We start from the raw sequence: 17,271 nt of genomic DNA, 5'->3' as shown, positions 1-17,271 counted from the left end.
CTCTCTCTCTCTCTCTCTCTCTCTCTCTCTCTCTCTCTCTCTCTCCTTTTCTCCCCCTTTCTCCACCCCCATCTCCAATGAATTCCTGCCTGTCCTTTAAAGTCCAGCTTCTTCCATGAAGTCTTCATGAATCCCCCTGCATCGTAGACTTCACACACTTTGTTTTGTAAATCTCCAATACATTATTGTGTAATATAGTAAATGCTTCACTGTTATCTGCCTTTATGCTCATTTATCAACCTATCATACCATAGTTTGATGAGGGCAGGTACTATGTGCAATGCCTAGCACAGTGCTCTGCCCATAGTGGGTGCTTAATAAATGTTGAATGAATGAGTCAAATAATGGCTTGTTGTCTCACTGAAAAAGTGCTGTGGTTTGGTCTCACTTTGTTCTGAGCACTCATCATGGGAAATCTGAGAATGATACGTAGATGCCAGAGCCCCAGGAAGATTTGACCAATCAATTAATCAACCAAGAAGCTTTTGCTGATACTGCAATTGGCACAGTGTTATCTCCCAGGACTTCGGAGAGACAATTCAACATTTATGAAGCATGTATTATGTTCAAAGTATCGTTTGCAAAAGAATTCTGTATTCTTAGGGAAATGACAGTCTAGTTTAAGAGAGAAGACTCCCATGAAGCACCTAGAAAATTTTTTTTAAGCAATCGGGGTTAAGCAACTTGCTCAAGGTTATACGACCAGTTATTTCTAGGTGTGGTGCTGAGTATCTGAGCCCGGGATTCGATCCAGGTTATCCCGACACTGGAGCCGGTGCTCTTACTCGCTGTGCTACCTGGCCGCCCCTAGAAAATATTTAAAGTATGGAAATGTGGTATGTATTATTAGAGCAATAAGTGCCCAGAGAAGGGAGAGATTCCTGAGGCCTGTAAGAGTAAGGGAAGGCTTCATGCAGCAGAATGTAAGTCTCTTGAGGGCAGGACCTGTTTTGTTCATTTTCGTCTAGGTATCCCTAATATCTTCCATGATGTCATGGAAAGGACAGGTGCATCATACCTACCTTGAATTGTTGAGGAAATATGCATAGGTATCAAGGGAGGGTATTCCAAACGGAGGAAAAAGTGATGAATATGGTATGTCAGGGAAGGGAGTGAGGAGATTTGTTGACTATGGTATTTGTTAGCACTAGAAAATAAGTTGGATCATGTAGGGTAGGACCTGAATGGGGGAATGTTGATAGTCAGTGTGGGACGGTGGGGAGAGTTCTAGACAGTCAGGAAACCTGGTTTCAAATTCTGGCCCATACCTTGAATAGACTTGTCATTACATAGAAATCACTCAACATCTCTGAGACTCAGTTTCCTCATCTGTAAAGTAGACAAAACAACACTTCACTACCTCCTCAGAGTGAATGTAGGGGAAGAACTTTGTGACTACTTTTTATTAGTATTGAATTCCAGGGTAAGGAGTATGTATTTGAGGTGGGCATAATTTAAAAAAATACAGGTTTAGAAGAAGGAGAATAGCTTGATAAAAGATGCCAATGTAGACTTAGTGCCTCAGTTTTCCTTCCTCTGAAATGAAGACAACTTCCACTTGTAACAAAGGTTACAAGGGCAGAACCAACAAATGACTATAATTCTCTACAAACAGCCCCAAAGGGAAAAGCTTCATAGCATCAGAGATTCAGAGTTAGCAAGAACCATACAGATCATCTAAACCAGCCCTGGCATTTTATAAATGAGGAGAACTTTAGTCTCAAGGTTACACAGGTAATTCAGTAGCAAAGTCAGTATTAGAGCTCAGTTCTTCTGATTTCAAGATCTGTGCTCTTTCCATTGCCCCATACAATAATAATTCAAATGCAGCAAGTATTTATTTAGCCCCTACTACGTAAAAGAAATGATGCTGGTGCTGGGGATACAAAGATAAAATAAACATTAAACTTTCTCTCCTCTCAAGGAGATTACATTCTACTAAACCACATGACTTTTCCTATCACTGTGACAGAAACTTACCTTCAGAAGCTAGGTGATATTTGGCTTTGTTTTGGGGGAGGAGTGAAATGAATAGATATCTTATGGTTACTTCTTTCTGTGCAAACTAATTGGCCAGATGGGACAGAGATGAGGGAGCTTGTGATACAGATAATACAGGGCATTGAATAAACTTAAAAAAAATACTTCTTTCTTTTTGCCTTTAAAGTGCATCATATGATTCCAGGACAGCAGACTGATGTGCCTAATTGTGTTTGGCTCAGGCTGATACAAACACGAATTTGCATTCCCTGAGCACGTACACTGACTGATGGTGGGAAAGGTGGCCAAGTATCACACTGGGTAATGGGGGTAGGGAAGAAACAATCTGGGGTTTTAGACATTTGATATAGATAAAAGAATAATCCACAAATGGATACCTGAGAATCAATTGAACTTTTCAAGCGACTGAGTGACGGGTCCATATAGGATCCCTAGGGCTCAGGTAGAACTCAAGAGGTCATATAGTCCATCCCCAAGTGCTTGGGCTGAAACACAACTAAACCTAAACAGGTCTGGAATCTGACTCATAAAAGAAACAGCCTCTACCAACTCCCTCCTTCTAATGCTTGCCATCCTCATTGTCTGGGAAACCTTCTTTGCATTCAGTGCCAAGTGCTTATTGGTCTGTCATAGAATCACAGAATGTTAGCTCTGGATGGAGTTTTGGAGATCATCTAGTCCAAATACTTCCATTTGCAGAAAGGGAAACTGAGGTCTAGAGAGGAGAAAGTTCTTGCATGAGACCACAGAGCTTGGTAGGATTTAGAGATGTAGAATATTACACCTAGTTTCAGGACTAAAGGAGGAAAGCACAGATATATACTCATGCAAGATTTATAACTTTTTAAAGTATTTTCTACTTTATCTCTTTTGATTCTCCTTATACCCTTATGAAGTAGGTTAAACAGAAGGAAACACTCTTCCCCCTTTCACTCCCATCCTATTCCAAAGCTCAGGAAACAATGATTATTTACCTAAGTAGCTGCTAGATTTTTATAAGAGCTTTTACTGATTCAAAAAGGAAGTCATTTCTGGGTATGGAAGTGAATAAGAACTACCCATTTTTCTAGTCCTAAGAGATTCCTTTAGTGTAACAGAGAGAAGTCCCAGGGAAAATAGGAGTCAAACCAGTTTAAAATAATTCCTTTAAAATATATTGGAGAAAGACCAGTCACACCTGAAAGTGTACAAGGTGGAGAGCAACATGGTAGAATTTCAGGGATCAGAGGAGGAAGGCATCACCTACCCTTTTTCCTCCCCCTGATAATTCTCCACCCATTGGCTGATTCTGAGACTCTGCCATTATAACTTAATTTCTTTGGCTGACTCTATCCCACAGAAACATACATCCCCTGGGAGGGGTATTGCATTAAGCATTTGTAAATTAGCTCCATTTGAATGAATTTATTACTAAGTTTCCTGAGGGTAGCTTTAAAAGAACCAAGGGGAAGAGAGCCTGAGGGCCATGGGCAGCTGGGGAAGAGGAAGACCAGGGAAGCAGGAAAAGAACAAAGACCAGGGAGCTTGGGGGAGCTGAAAACAAACTTTACCAATTTTGTAATTCCTAGCACGTCTTCAAAATTTGGAATCAAAGTTTGAAACTCCATATGGATGTGGAGGAGGGGGACATTTGCTTCCCAGTAAGGCTCTTTTGATGCTGAAGATGAGCCTGAAAGCTCTTGAGAGCAGGGACTGTTTCCTCTTTTCTCTGTTCCCACACTGCCTTGCCCGATTTAGGGGCACACAGTCCAATTTAGGAACACGGTGTATGCTTAATCTATGTTAAGAAATGACTGAGAGGTGCCAGGGTATGCTTCGTGAGAAGGCAAGAGAAACTTAATGAAACAGGAGGCTGTTTGGAAAATTCTTAGGATCACAGATCTGAACTGGACAGGACCTCAAAGGTAATTTAGCCTGCATCTTTAATTTTACAGATAAGGAAACTGAGGGCCGTGGAAGTTCAGTGACTTACCTGAGGTTACACAGGTAGTAAATGTCAGAGGCAAGATGCAAATCCTCTTTGTTGGGAGTTTGGGGGGCAGGGCAGTGTGATATAATGGAACAAACACTGGGTTTGGAGTCAGAGGATCTGAGTTTGAATACTTAACTCTCCTTCTACCTACCTGTGTGATCTCTGGCAAATAATTTGCCCTCTATGCCTCAGTTTACTCCATGCATAATAAAAGAATTGGACTACATGTTCTCCAAGATGACTTACATTGATAAAGCTGATAATATAAGAATGTGCCATTCTATAAGAATTTAATTCTATAATAATATTCTATAAGAATTCTGTAAGCTAAACTTTCACCAGAATTCAGTAGAGGAGCCAAACCTAAGGGCCTCTGTTTTCATAAACCTACTCTCCTAACAAACAAATCTGATTATCTTACCTGTAAACTCTGGAAGGAGATGAATTGGGGTTCTGTGTTGGAGGCGTCTGCTTTTTGGAGAAAGTGTCTTTCATAGACATTATCTGTATGTGCAAGAAGTATTCAAAAAAACTTGCCCAAGTTATGAGTTGGTCATTGATGAACAGATAATGAAATTACAACAGATTGACTACCTTTCCAATCGAATGTAAATTCCTTGAGGGCAAAGACCTTTTTTGTATTTTGTCCTTCTATCTCTGGTGCCTGGGATAGCTAGGTAGCCTAGTAGGTAGAGTGCTTGGACCTGGAGTCCAAATCTGACCTCAGACACTTATTAGCAGTATGACCCTTAAGCAACTCACTTAACCCTGTTTGACTTAGTTTCCTCGTTTGCCAAATGAGCTGGAGAAGGAAATGGCAAACTACCTCAAGTATTTTTGCAAAGAAAATCCCTAATAGTGTTACTCCTGAGAAGACTAAACAAACAACCAGTTGGTCAATGATCATTGATTAAACTCCTAGAATGTATCCAGCTGAGTGCTAGACCCTGGAAATACAAAGACAAAAGACTTGCCCCGCCCCTGAGAAACTCACAATTTAATTGTGAGAAACTATGGAGACAATGGGTAGAATTGCAACTCTAGTTCCTCATACAACATCTATTTAGGAAAGGGAACACATGTGTTAAGTACTTACTATGTGTCAGGAATTGTGTTATGAGTTAAGGGTCTAAGGTCAAATTTAAACTCAGATCTTCCTGGTTTCAGGTCCAGCACCTATCCACTCTGGCATTTAATAAAGAAAGTGTTTTGTTTGTTTGTTTGATTTTAATTTTAGTATATGCCTTTGGAGTCAGATGCTAGTGCTTTTCTTTAAGCCTGAGAAAAAGACTGAACCCTTCAGGTAAACTTCATGCTTGCCTTCTTCCTCCCCAGTCCAGAGATTGGGCATAACTGTCTTGCTAGGGGAGAAATTATTCTCCCTGCCCTGCTCACACAATTCAATTAAACATGAGAGGCATCATGGAGTAGTGGATAGAGTGGGCTTGAGGTTCAAGAAGACTTGCGTATGAGTCTCACCTCTGACATATATTAGCTCTGTGACCCTGTGGAACTTCATTGTAAAGATGAGTGCTGGACCTGGAACCTGAAAAACCTGGGTTCTGACGCCCACCTTGGACACTTGCTAGCTGTGTGTTTCCGGGCAAATCACTTAACCTTTATGAACTCCAGTTTTCTAAAATGAGAGAACTGTATTTGATAACCTTTGGAGATCTCTGGGGGCTCTAACGCTGTGATCCTAGGACCCCAGGCAAGTCACTTAACATCTTAGCACTCCAGCCAATTCTCTATAAACTATGGGTTCTTCACCTTTTGTGTATTATGGAACCCTTTTCAGCAATCTAAGGAAGCGTAGTTGAAGGAAATGCTAAATTTAAGGTAGAGGTTGGTGAAAATAAAGATGCATTCCCCCTTCCCCCCATGCACATTTGTGCCCTTCTCCCTCCTGAAATTTATCCATAATTAAGAATTTTTGTTTTAAACGTAGACATTGCAGAGTGGGTGCTGATCTGCACTGACAGGAGTTTCTTATTGGGATCTCCCTAAAGCTGCAAAATCCCCCTCCCCCCAAAAAAGGAGATCCAAAAAAAATCTCCTCCCCCCCCATCCCACCACCTTAATCAAATGTGTATTAGTTTGCTGAGGATCCGAAAACAAAAAAGGAAAGTCTTTGCCCTCAGGTAGACTACATTCCACTGAAGAGCCACAGTCATGTCATGCCAGCGTGCTCTATTCTCCAACCTGAATATCTGAACCAAGTTCGCTCACCCAGTGCTGAAATGGCATGGACTTGTGGCCCCTTGCCTATTGACCATTTTCCAGTGGATACTTCTGTTATTGATGTTCAGCTGTTTTCAATTGTGTCTGTCTCTTCCTGACCCCATTTAGGGTTTTCTTGGCAAAGATACTGGAGTGGTTTGCCATTTCCTCCTCCAGTTCATTTTCAGATGAGGAAACTGAGACAAACAGAGTTAAGGGACTTACCCAGGGTCACACAGCTAGAAAGTGTCTGATATCAGATTTGAACTCAGATCTTCCTGAATCCAGGCCTGAGGCTCTACCCACTGCACCACTTAGTTGTCCCTTATGGGCAGTAAGGACCGTCTTACTTGAAGGGTTTTTTAAAAAACATCTGAGTATTATTTATTATTCTTTGGAGGAGAAAGGCAGCTTTAATGTCAGTATTTGGTATGACGTCTTTGAGTGGGGAATCTTTTCAGTATTTTTGTGTGTATTAGCTATTAATCAACTCAGACATCATGTGCTTTGTAGCGGCTGTCTCCACCAGTTTTATGGATATAGGGAACAGCCTCTTCGTGTACTGCCCCTGATTTTATACAGATTTTTGTTACATCTTGTGGGGTTTGGGGGGAAGGGGATGGTGGTCTGGACCTATGATTTCATCAGCGTATGGAACTTTCAGTGGGAAAACTTCCAGTATCAATGCAGATCTGCCGCTGCTGGGTGATTTGAAATGTCAAAGAGTTGTCAGGGGACACTGAAGGGTTAAGTGACTTGCCCCTGTCCATATCAGAGGCTTGACTTGAACTCATTTCTTCCTGACTCAGAGGTCAACTTTCTATCCACTACGCCAAGTCAAATATGACTGTAAAGACTTCATATCCCGATTGGGATACATACAGACATCTTATGTGTCAGAGGAAACTCAATCTCCTGGAGATTAAACCCATGTGCAATAAAGAATGTAAGTTAGTCGTACATCCCTTGGCATTTGTCACCAGGAGTGTAGAAGCTCAAGCAAAGGTTCCCTTGGTTCCCAGCTACCCGATGGAGCCGGGCGGATCGCCGCAGCCTCTCAAGCCGGAAAGCAGTTCCTGAGACGCCGGTTCCAGAATGTGGGCTCATCTCCTGTCATTCAGTGCGCGCTGCTGCACGAACCCACTAGTCTAGTGACTAGACCGACTAGTATAGGAGATGCTAAGACAAACAAGACCCAGTTTCTACCTATCAGGGGCCAGCAGGTGTCCCGGGCTCCGAGGGCTCATCCCGGTCCCGAAAGAGTTAAGTCATGGGGCCTTCTCTCCCCTGGTTGAGAGCGGATTAGGATTTCCTGGGACTGCCCAGCTATCACTATGGTTTATTCTGTGTGTGTGTGTGTGTGTGTGCATATATGCTTTTTTCCTTTTCCTCCCCCTTTGTAGTTTCCTAGGTTATCCTTCTTTCTTCCTCTCTCCTGCCTCCCCCCACACACCCTCCAGCCTGGGCCCTCTTTCTTTCTTCCTGTCTCGCCTTCCTGTGGCGAAGGAGGCTCATCCATTATAAATGCACATACTGTACTGACATCACCGCCGCTGCCAGAGCGAGCCGCGAGGACAGCTTAATCAGATTCCGAGGAGTGGTCCCTCCCCCATCCCCCTCTCCTCCTCCCCCGCACTCCCTCCTCCCCCTCCCCCATCTTCCTCCCTCCCTCCCTAGCTCCGCTCCCCTCCACTCTGCTCTGTGCTCTGCGCTCTGCCCGTAGCCACTGACGCGGCCGCGGAGCCCTCTGCGGGGCAGACACCGCCGCAGCTCTGCGCTCCCCCTAGCTTCGCTCGCTTCTTCACTCGGGCCAGCCTCCCGCATCCGCAAGAGCGGAGGAGACAGGAGGGGGCGGAAATCCAGAGCGAGCAGGAGCGCGCGAGGAGAAGTGGGCTGCCACCATCCCGCCACCCCCTCCCTCTCCGCCACCCTTGGGCTTCGGGAAACCTTGGCGACTTCCCCCAGACTTTCTGCATGACTGTCACAAAGGTAAGCATCTTCCACCATCCCGGCCCTATGGGAGCCGGGCGGCAGCAGCCATGGGGCAGCTCCCGGGCTGAAGGGGCAACCAGACTGCAGGCGCAGGGTGCAGGCTGGAGGAGAGAGCAGGGCAGTGGAGGGGAGGGAAGGGGGAGGAAGTCCTCTGCTGCTGGCTTGCTTTTGCGTTGACATGGGTGTCTTCTGTCTTAAAGGTGCAGCGTGCACTCCGCCCCCCACCTCAGCCCCCTCTCCACTGGCCGTCTTCTCTCACCCACTCCCATGCCCCCCTCCCCAAAACCAAACACTTCCACTCCTTCGCCCCGGATGAGTGGAGAGTGGGTGCAAGGAAACAGCTTTGTCGTGGCCCGGTGAGGGGAGTGGGATGGGCGTGAGGACAACCCCCTGGCTGGGCACCCGGGGAAGTGGCTTCTCGCCTCGGATACTGCATTTTTAACCCCTTGAGGACTCGGACGGCCAGCTCCGTGGTCCTTGCTAAGGCCGGCGGGTGTGTGTCAGTGGATGTGTGGTTGCATGCCTCCCGCACACCTCCCAGCAGGTCCCCGGGAGGGACTGGCTGTCATTTCTTGAGAATTGCCCTCCTTGCTCCAGGGTAAAGAAAGGAGAGCCCCCAGACTTTAGAGAGCCGGCCTCCCCCTGCTTCACGGAGAGCTCTGGTTCCGTTCAGGAACAGCGTCTTCCGAGGGTCCACAGGTGGCCGGAGATGGGATGGGGAGGGGGAAAAGGGGAGCCCTTTGAGGGGCTTGGTGAGACAGGACAGGGGTCAGAGCCTTGGGTGATGGAAAAGAATGTTAATGGTATGCAAGATAAGAAGCAAGGTTTATTTCTACAAGGTGTTGCTTTTCCATCTTGATATAGGAAGGGGTTAAGGGGGAAAGAAGAGGATTATTATGTTGCCTTGCAAAGGAGAACTCAGCTGGAAGTAGGGAGATCTAGGTTTTTAGTCTGAGGGCCACGCACATTGTTTGTGTGAAATTGGCCACTCACACAAACTCTTTCAGGCCTCAGTTTCCTCACCTGTAGCACAGAGGTAATAATATATCATTGGATGCTACCAATGGAAGATCCAATGAGATAATGTTTGCAAGAAGTGCCTGGGAATGTGTCAAAGATTGTTTCATGAGTGATGTCAGTTCCTTTGATGGCCAAAGGGACTGTGTGTTACTTTCCATTGGGATTTGGGATAAAATCCTCCCTTGCTTCCCCAAATAGTACTCACTACCTTTTCCTCACACTGGCCTGGCTGCTGGAGTTGGGTAGGTGATGCCAAGAATAGGGATGCAGTCTGTGTGTGCTGGCAGGGCCATGGGGCATGATGGAATGCAGGTTCTTAGGCCTACAGAGAGGGGTGGGGAAGGTCAGAGAGCTCAGGTCTTTACTGATTAACTAGCTATGGGACTGCATGCTACTTTTGATAGGATTAAGGTGGAATAAACCCAAGAGAGAATCTGTTAAGGACATTTGAATTAAACTTTTTCTAATGGCTGCCCCTTCTTTTAGGTCAGCTTAGTCTAGGTACTCTGGGAATGTGTTAAAAAAGAAACTTGGGAACAAACTTTCTCTCTGTAATCTTACACACAGAAAGTTTGTTTCCAAACACACTTCTAGGCTGTGTGTATGTGTATGTGTGTGTGTGTGTGTGATGATGATGATGTTGATGATGATGATTTCTCCTTTTCATTTTGTCATGGTCAAGTGAAAAGAATCAAAAGTTGTCAAATCACCTCATTCCCTTCTCTAGGTCTCAGTTTCCTCATGATAAAATAATTTCTGAGGACCTTTCCCTCTCTCACAAATTGGAGCTTTTAATAATGACCCTGAAGATGGAAGAAAGCAGATTGTTTGGGTAGAATGGACTAGATGGGAAGATTTGAAGTTGCTCAAGTTGTTTTTCTGTCAGATACTTTGAAGACTCAGAAGAGATGACCAGCCCAGAAATGACTGGATCCTTTGACATGGCAAGACAGAAGGGATTATTCTGCAAGTTGATGGTCTGGACATACTGAAAATTCTTCTTTTTTTAATACAAGTTTTGTTTTTCCCACCTTTTCTTCTTTCTTCATCAATCTCCATCAGTTTCGTAGCCATTTTTGTGCTATGGATCCCTTTGGCAATCTGGTGAAGTCTTCTCAGAATGTTTTAAAATGCATAAGAGAAAATATATAGGATTACAAAGGAGACTAATTTTATTGAAATAATATTTAACCCCTCCCCCCCAACATATTAATGAACCCTAGGTTCAGCACAAATTAAGTCAACCCAGAGAATATCACCATTCCTAAACCATCTCATTCTCTGCTTTCCTTAGGGTGGAGGTGGATAAATAGGGTGGGAAGCAACTATGTGGCACAATGGCTTGAGTAATTGATCTGGAGTTTGGAAGACCTGAGTTCAAATCCAACTTCAGACATTTATTAGTTATTAGCTATATTAGATATAATATATATCAGACATTATTATTAAGGGACCCTGGGCAAGTCATTTAACCTCTGTCTGCCTTGATTTTCTCATCTCTAAAGTGGATATAGTAACAGCAGCTTCCAGGATTGCTGTAAGGATTGGATGAAATAATATTTTTAAAGTGCTTTACAGACCTTAAAATGCTATATAAATGTTAGCTATTATTATCAGAGGTGGACAGCAAGTGGGTTTTTGGATTGGGGGCCAGGAAAGGTAGATAGGAATGAGAGACCTTTAAGTAAATCTAAGGTATCCTTATTTGACCACATTCAGAATAAATGTGGACAGGAAGATACTACTCCAAAGGCATGCACTAGAAAGTGCACTAGTTTAAGAGACCTGGGTTTTAGTTGCATCTTGTCCTATGAATTAGGCTATTTTCTTGTCATCATCTTGCCGGTAACTTAACTGTGTGATGGGATGCAGTTCTTTTTTGGGAACTCAGTTTCCTCATTTGAAAGCGGTTAACCTATATAGTTGTTGTTTTATTTCAGTAGCATCTGATTCTTCATGACTCCTTTTGGGGTTTTCTTGACAAAGATACTGGAGTGGTTTGCCATTTCCTTCTCCAGCTCATCTTACAGATGAGGAAACTGAGGCAAACAGGATGAAGTGATTTGCTCAGGGTTACACAGTTAGGAAGTGTCAGAGGCAGGTTTTGAACTTATGAGGATGAATCTTCCTGACTCCAGGCCCAGTACTCAATCCACTATGCCACCTCACTACCTTAACCTAGGTTACTTCCTGCTTTAACATTAATGTCTATAATTATCCTCTTTGAAACAGTCAGAGGCTCAAAGAGTTGACTGAGTCATTGGGCCCAGAGAATTGCATTTATCTCAGTAGAACTTTGTACCACCCTGCTGGTCTCTCTTACTTTCTACTGTTAAGTTGAGGGGGAGGTGTCAGTCTCCTTTCCCATCTCCTTCAATTTCTGTCCAGGACAGGATGACTTCCCTGGAGTTTACTTGGTCAGGCTATTACAGTGCTCTCCTACCAGGAAAGGCTCTCTCTTGAAACATGTGTTCTGTGGAGCTCTTAAAGGATCCAGGCCTCCTGCTGAAAGGGGCCTCTGGCTATCTCAAGACCAGTTTCCGCTCAAGAAGATTAGAAGCTGGGGCAGCTAGGTGGCACAGTGAATAGAGTACTGGCACTGGAGTCAGGAGGACCTGAGTTCAAATCCAACCTCAGACACTTAGCACACAAAAAACTAGCCATGTGACCTTGGGCGAGTCACTTAACCCCAATAGCCCTTCAAAAAAAAAAGGAAGATTAGAAGCCTTCATAACTTTACAATGAGTGACCTTTTCTGGGACTCAGCTTCCTCATGTCTAAAATAATGCTGATGGGGCTAGATGAACTCTAAGCCCTAAAAGTAGGGCCTGAGGCTTCAGCTTTGGAAATTAAGACTCAGCCTAAAGTGCAAGGGGACAAATAACCCTCATTGAAGCCCTTGTCTTTAGGCTTTGACATAGGAGAGGGCCTTGTATCTCTTTGACTCTTTGTCCTCTCAGCTGGAAAAGCCTAAAAGGATTCTGGGCTGGACACTCTGATAAACTAGCCACCTCTATCCCCAGGCTAGGATTTGAGATACTGCTTCTTCTCCCTTACCTTCAGGAAGGCAGTCCCCAGGTCAGCTTCATTTCAGATTCCCACACTTTGGCTACATGTTTCATTGTTCTTAGAGGTAAAATTTCATTTTAGGACAGGACTTAGAAGAACTCCCAGGGAAGCCACCTCACTAAGCAATCTGGGCCAGGCTGTTTGACTGGAAAATATCTCAGGTACCCTACTTTTCTGAGGAATTGTAACTAAGAATGACTCCTAAGCTTTTGGGAATTCTGGAGGCTAGAGTGTTTGTCATTGTGGTATATGCAAGGGTAAGGTGCTCTGTAGAAGGCAGAAATGCATGAGACCCAATTAATGTATGACCTTAAAGAGTGTACATTTCCTTTAGAGAGACACATAAGATATACACACGTGAAAAGTTAAATAATAAAACAGAGCAATAATATGGAAGACATTATGGGACCATATCTTATTGACTGTTAAACATGATAGATACTAGTGGCATAATATACAAATATAGTCTACTTTGCCCCTGCATTAAATGGCCCAAGATTTTTGAGCCTTTTGAAGTCATGCTTCAGTTTTGGGTTTTTTTTTTTTTTGCTTTTTTTTTTTGGAGGGGGAAGGTAGGGCAATTGGGGTCAAGTGACTTGCCCAAGGTCACACGGCTAGTAAGTGTTAAGTGTCTGAGGCTGCATTTGAACTCCAGTCCTCCTGACTCCAGGTCTGGTGCTCTATTCACTGTGCCACCTAGCTGCCCCCATGCTTCAGTTTTTTAAAGGTTTTTTGTCTCCTCCACATTAGCTACTGTCAATATGCCTCTTTTTGCAGTCCTCCATTCTCCTCATCCCCAACTTATTGCTTTTATTTCTTGTGAGCAAAGAAATTGGTGACCAAATGTGTCAAAACTATATGGAAAATAGGAATAAATAGGCTCAGAATGAAACACTGATGAATCTTTCTATGAGTAAATTGCCTGAGGTATTAACAATATCTATTTCTGTCATTCAGATGCCTTTATTTTTTTTCTTTGCTTCCTTCCTTCATTTTTAGCTCTGCATTGCTAGTCAGTCAACAATTGTTTATGAAGCCTTTATTATGTTGCAGGCATTGTGAGACAGGTAGTTTTTGATTAAGTGGAATGTTCTAGAATGTAAATGACTTTCAGATTATCTGTGCCATAAGGTACCTCCATAAATGTAGGTGTTTGGGAGTTGACTGTGGTTCAAGTTTATGCAGCATTAATTGAGAGGTAAGGCTCATGAGCAAGAAGGTATAGGGTAGGAAAAACCCTAGGCATCCAACAGGCCTTTAAGATAGAAACTTAATTTCACAGAATCATACATTTAGAGTGATGATGGACCTCAGAGGCACTCTGTCCAACCCCTTCATTGTATAGATGATGACAATAAGATCTAGAGAGTTTAAGTGATTCAGCCAAATGGTACAAGTACCATGGATCAGAGATAGGATTTGAACCCAGACCCTCTACCTTCAGAGCCCATTCTCTTTCTACTGTATGATGTTATTTCCTTTTGCCAAATGGACTTAATTCTGGAAGTAGTAATTTATAGAATTAAGGGAGATGACTGGAAAAAGTAGACTATAAATGTGCTCTATCTCTATCCCCACAATGGCCTCCATCTTATTTGGGAGGATCATAGATCTAGAATTGGAAGGACTTAAGAGGCCATTCCTCCATGCTCCCCAGCCCCACTTTACAGATGATGAAACTTTAGGATCCTTTGACTCTACTTCCAATATCTCCCTAGATTATTCCTTGCTTTTCTTGGACTCAATCTCCTCTGCATTCTGGTATTACAATAATAGATTTATTAATATTTTCTAACTCATCCCCCTAAGGTGTTCTCCATTTTAGGTAAAATATCTTAACCCATATAAATCATTGTCTCCAGATGGCCCTTGAAGTTGGGTTCCAGTAGTGAGAATTTTAGGCCCAATCCCAGGAGCAAGAAGAAATGTCTTTGGGTAGTGTTGCTCTGTCTGTTCTGCTGATACATAGGGCTGGCCCAGCCAGCTAGGGTTCCCTAAGGATGCCACACAGCACTAAAGAAACCTCAGGCTTTTATGGTCAGTCATGAGCCAACTATCCTTGGGTCCAAATCCAGGGAGATAATGGAGAAGAGATTCACATCCTCCCCCAGAAATCCACTGAAACAAAGACCTCCTTGAAAATTCTGAGTATTCCAATTTCCCACGCCTTTCCTGCTTGGTTCCTGCTGGGAAAGGAAGTGAAATAGCCAGGGGCCCACAGGAACCTTGGTCTCTGAATGGGTCCAGGGATCAAATTTCCTTGGAATACTCCTCTCCCACTCCTAACTCCTGTGGGACGATGAAATACTTGTCACAGAGGTTGGTGGGGTCCTTGGAAAACTTATGAGCTTTGTCTCCTTGTGTCTTCAGTGGACAATCCATACTTCCCCCTCACTTGCCCTATGTTCCTAATCTCTCCTGCTATCCAAATATGTTCCCAGGAAAGGTTCCATATCAGTCATTGACATATCTGTGAAAATTATCTTTAGTACTTAACTTTTTCTCTCTTTGGGTAATTTGCTCTTCAAGTATAATGTCCCACTAGGAAAGGAAGAATTCTGTTTCCTGGTAAAGGAAGGCCATTGGGCAGATGGGGAGAAATAGTTTGGGGGAGTGGGAAAGTCCTGAAATCACAATCCTCAAGCCCCAGAAATCACACTGCTGAATTAGTTGGCTATTCTCCCTTGACTATTATATTGGCTCTAAACTATACCCAAAACAACCAACCCCTTTAGGCAATTCAGGAAAATGAAAATTAGCCAAATGGACTGTTTGGCCTTCCTTGGTCCAGGCAGTCAGTTGATGGAATAAATTTTTCCACTTTCCAGACGGTTATGTTGGCCTCAGCCCTGAACTCTTGGCGGAAAGAAACTAAGTTCTGATTTGTGTATTACTAAGCACAGAATTTGTATATTTTTCATGGGACATCCCAATGCAAAAATCTCCCTAAAGTCTTCTCAATAGTGTATTTCTTAAGTCTTTCACTCTCCAGGGTCCCCTTCCCTATCTCCTGCCTCTTTCCTCTATCCCCTCTTCCTGGTGACTCTCCAATCTTTCTCCCTTAGTGTGTCTCTTGAGTCCAGGAGTTCTTCACCTTTTCTTTGTCAGTTGCTAAACCTGATGAACCCTCTTTTCAGAAAGAAACTAAAGATAGTGAGATATTGTTATCCAAACATCAATAAAAGTAAGTCCACAAAGCCCAGGTTAAGAACCCTTGCCATGGCCTCCAGTCCTCTAACTCCAGTGTCAGTCACTCAAGGCTTCCCCCATGTCCCCTCAGCCCCTCTCTCCCTGGTGTTCCTACCCACACCCTATTTCATTTCTTCCCCCAGACCCATTCTTTTCCTACTAGTTCTTTCCATCCTTAAGTGAAGTAGTGTGGACGGGTGGAAAGAACACGAAGTCAGAGGCCTTGGGTTTGAATCCAAACCTGTTGACCAAATCCAAATCTTTTGTCTGTGTTATCTTGGGCCCAGTACTTCCGTGGAACTGGGTTTCCTTATCTATAAAATAAAGGTGGGGGGTTGGGACTAGATGATCTCTAAAGTCCATGATCCTATGAATGACTCTTTTCCTTCTTCCATGATCTCCTCTGCTTTGTTGTGAGGCATCATGCTGATACCTGGGCAGCTAGGTGGCAGAGTGGATAGAGAGCCAGACCTAGAGTCAGGAAGACTCATTTTCCTGAGTTCAAATATGACCTCAGACACTCACTAGTTGTGTGACCCTGGGCAAGTCCCTTAACTCAGTTTGCCTCAGTTTCCTTATCTGTCAAATGAGCTGGAAAGGGAAATGGTAAACCGTTACAGTATCTCTGCCAAGAAAATCCTAAATGGGGTCATGAAGTGTCAGACTCAACTAAACAACAACAACACCATGTTGATGCCTTTGTGACTCTAGTGGTGGTGGTCCAGCTGGGTCATGGAAGTCCAGAAAAAAAATAACTGGTTGGCCTTTGTCCCTAGTTTCCCAGCCTTGTTGGAAAGTGGGAGTTATAATGAAAGGACAGATGCAAATCAAGCTGCTTCTGGATGAAAATAAACTGTTTTGAATGCCCGCGCCCTTTATAGGGAAAGAGCGGATTGACTTTGAGGGAGGATGGGACACCTGGGGCAGCTGCCTCTCTCTTTTCACTAGGCAGATAGTATGAGGATGCCTTGGTCACCCCAGCCTGTGCATGTGGCCACATGCATCTTTTCTTAAACTGAGCCATTCTTTTTGCCCAAGAGGAAGGCACTGTCTATGGTGGGGTGTCTCCTGGGCTGCTTAGGAGAGGCTGTATTACAGATTAAGAGAACTGTTAGACTTGGTGTCATGAATCCTGGGTTCAAATCCTGACTATCATTTCTTACAAGTTTTATTCCCCGGAGCAAGTCACTTACCCTCTCAGACAGAGGTAAATATAAAATGGAGATGCTTTCTCTAACTACCCCAAGAGGGTGATTTCAAGTAAGTGACTTTGTAGGGCTTAAAAAGCACAGGGATATTTCACTAATATGGGAATTAGGAGACGTCTATCAACGAACATCATCCCCTTCTTGGCAACTTAGTCTGAGAAAGTTCTCTATTGCGTTGGGAGGGTGTCATTTTCCCAGGGTCACATAGCTAGTATGTTCCAGAGGCAACACTTGAACCCAGGCCTTCCTGTTTTTGTGACCATCTGGACTATACTGCCTCTTGAGACCTTAAGACACTTAGAAATACAGAAACACAGGTATTGAAGTAAAAAGGAAGCCAACCCAAGATGCAGCTTTAACCCAGCATATAGATAAATAAACAAACCCACAAACCTGTTTGCCACACCACAAAGTACACACCTGATCTTACCTATCTCAAAAAAAAATATGTCCTGTCAGTCACAGGGGCAACTAAATGAGGGTAGCATAGATGGTTCACTTCAGCCCAGCCCTTCTCAGTTACAGGAAGCACTGTGCAAATCACATGCTTTATGGATGGTGGGTCAGGAGTGTTATATTTGAGAGGGAGAGAGAGAGAGA

At 43.7% G+C, this 17,271-nt stretch overlaps 1 protein-coding gene across 1 annotated transcript in view; it reads left to right on the top strand.

The window, feature by feature from the left end:
- Positions 1-7,855: 7,855 nt before the first annotated feature.
- Positions 7,856-17,271, top strand: part of CORO2B (coronin 2B) — a 250,729-nt gene continuing 241,313 nt past the window's right edge. The window contains exon 1 of the mRNA XM_069099299.1: positions 7,856-8,182. Within this exon, the coding sequence (XP_068955400.1) occupies positions 8,168-8,182 (15 nt within the window). The 5' untranslated portion in view covers positions 7,856-8,167. The remainder of the gene's footprint in view (positions 8,183-17,271) is intronic.

The sequence above is a fragment of the Petaurus breviceps genome, unplaced genomic scaffold, assembly GCF_028583685.1.
Source record: "Petaurus breviceps papuanus isolate PSGF00001 unplaced genomic scaffold, PetGlider_PUasm1.0 37, whole genome shotgun sequence".
NCBI classification, from domain to species: domain Eukaryota; kingdom Metazoa; phylum Chordata; class Mammalia; order Diprotodontia; family Petauridae; genus Petaurus; species Petaurus breviceps.
This window is presented reverse-complemented; position numbering and strand designations above follow the sequence as displayed.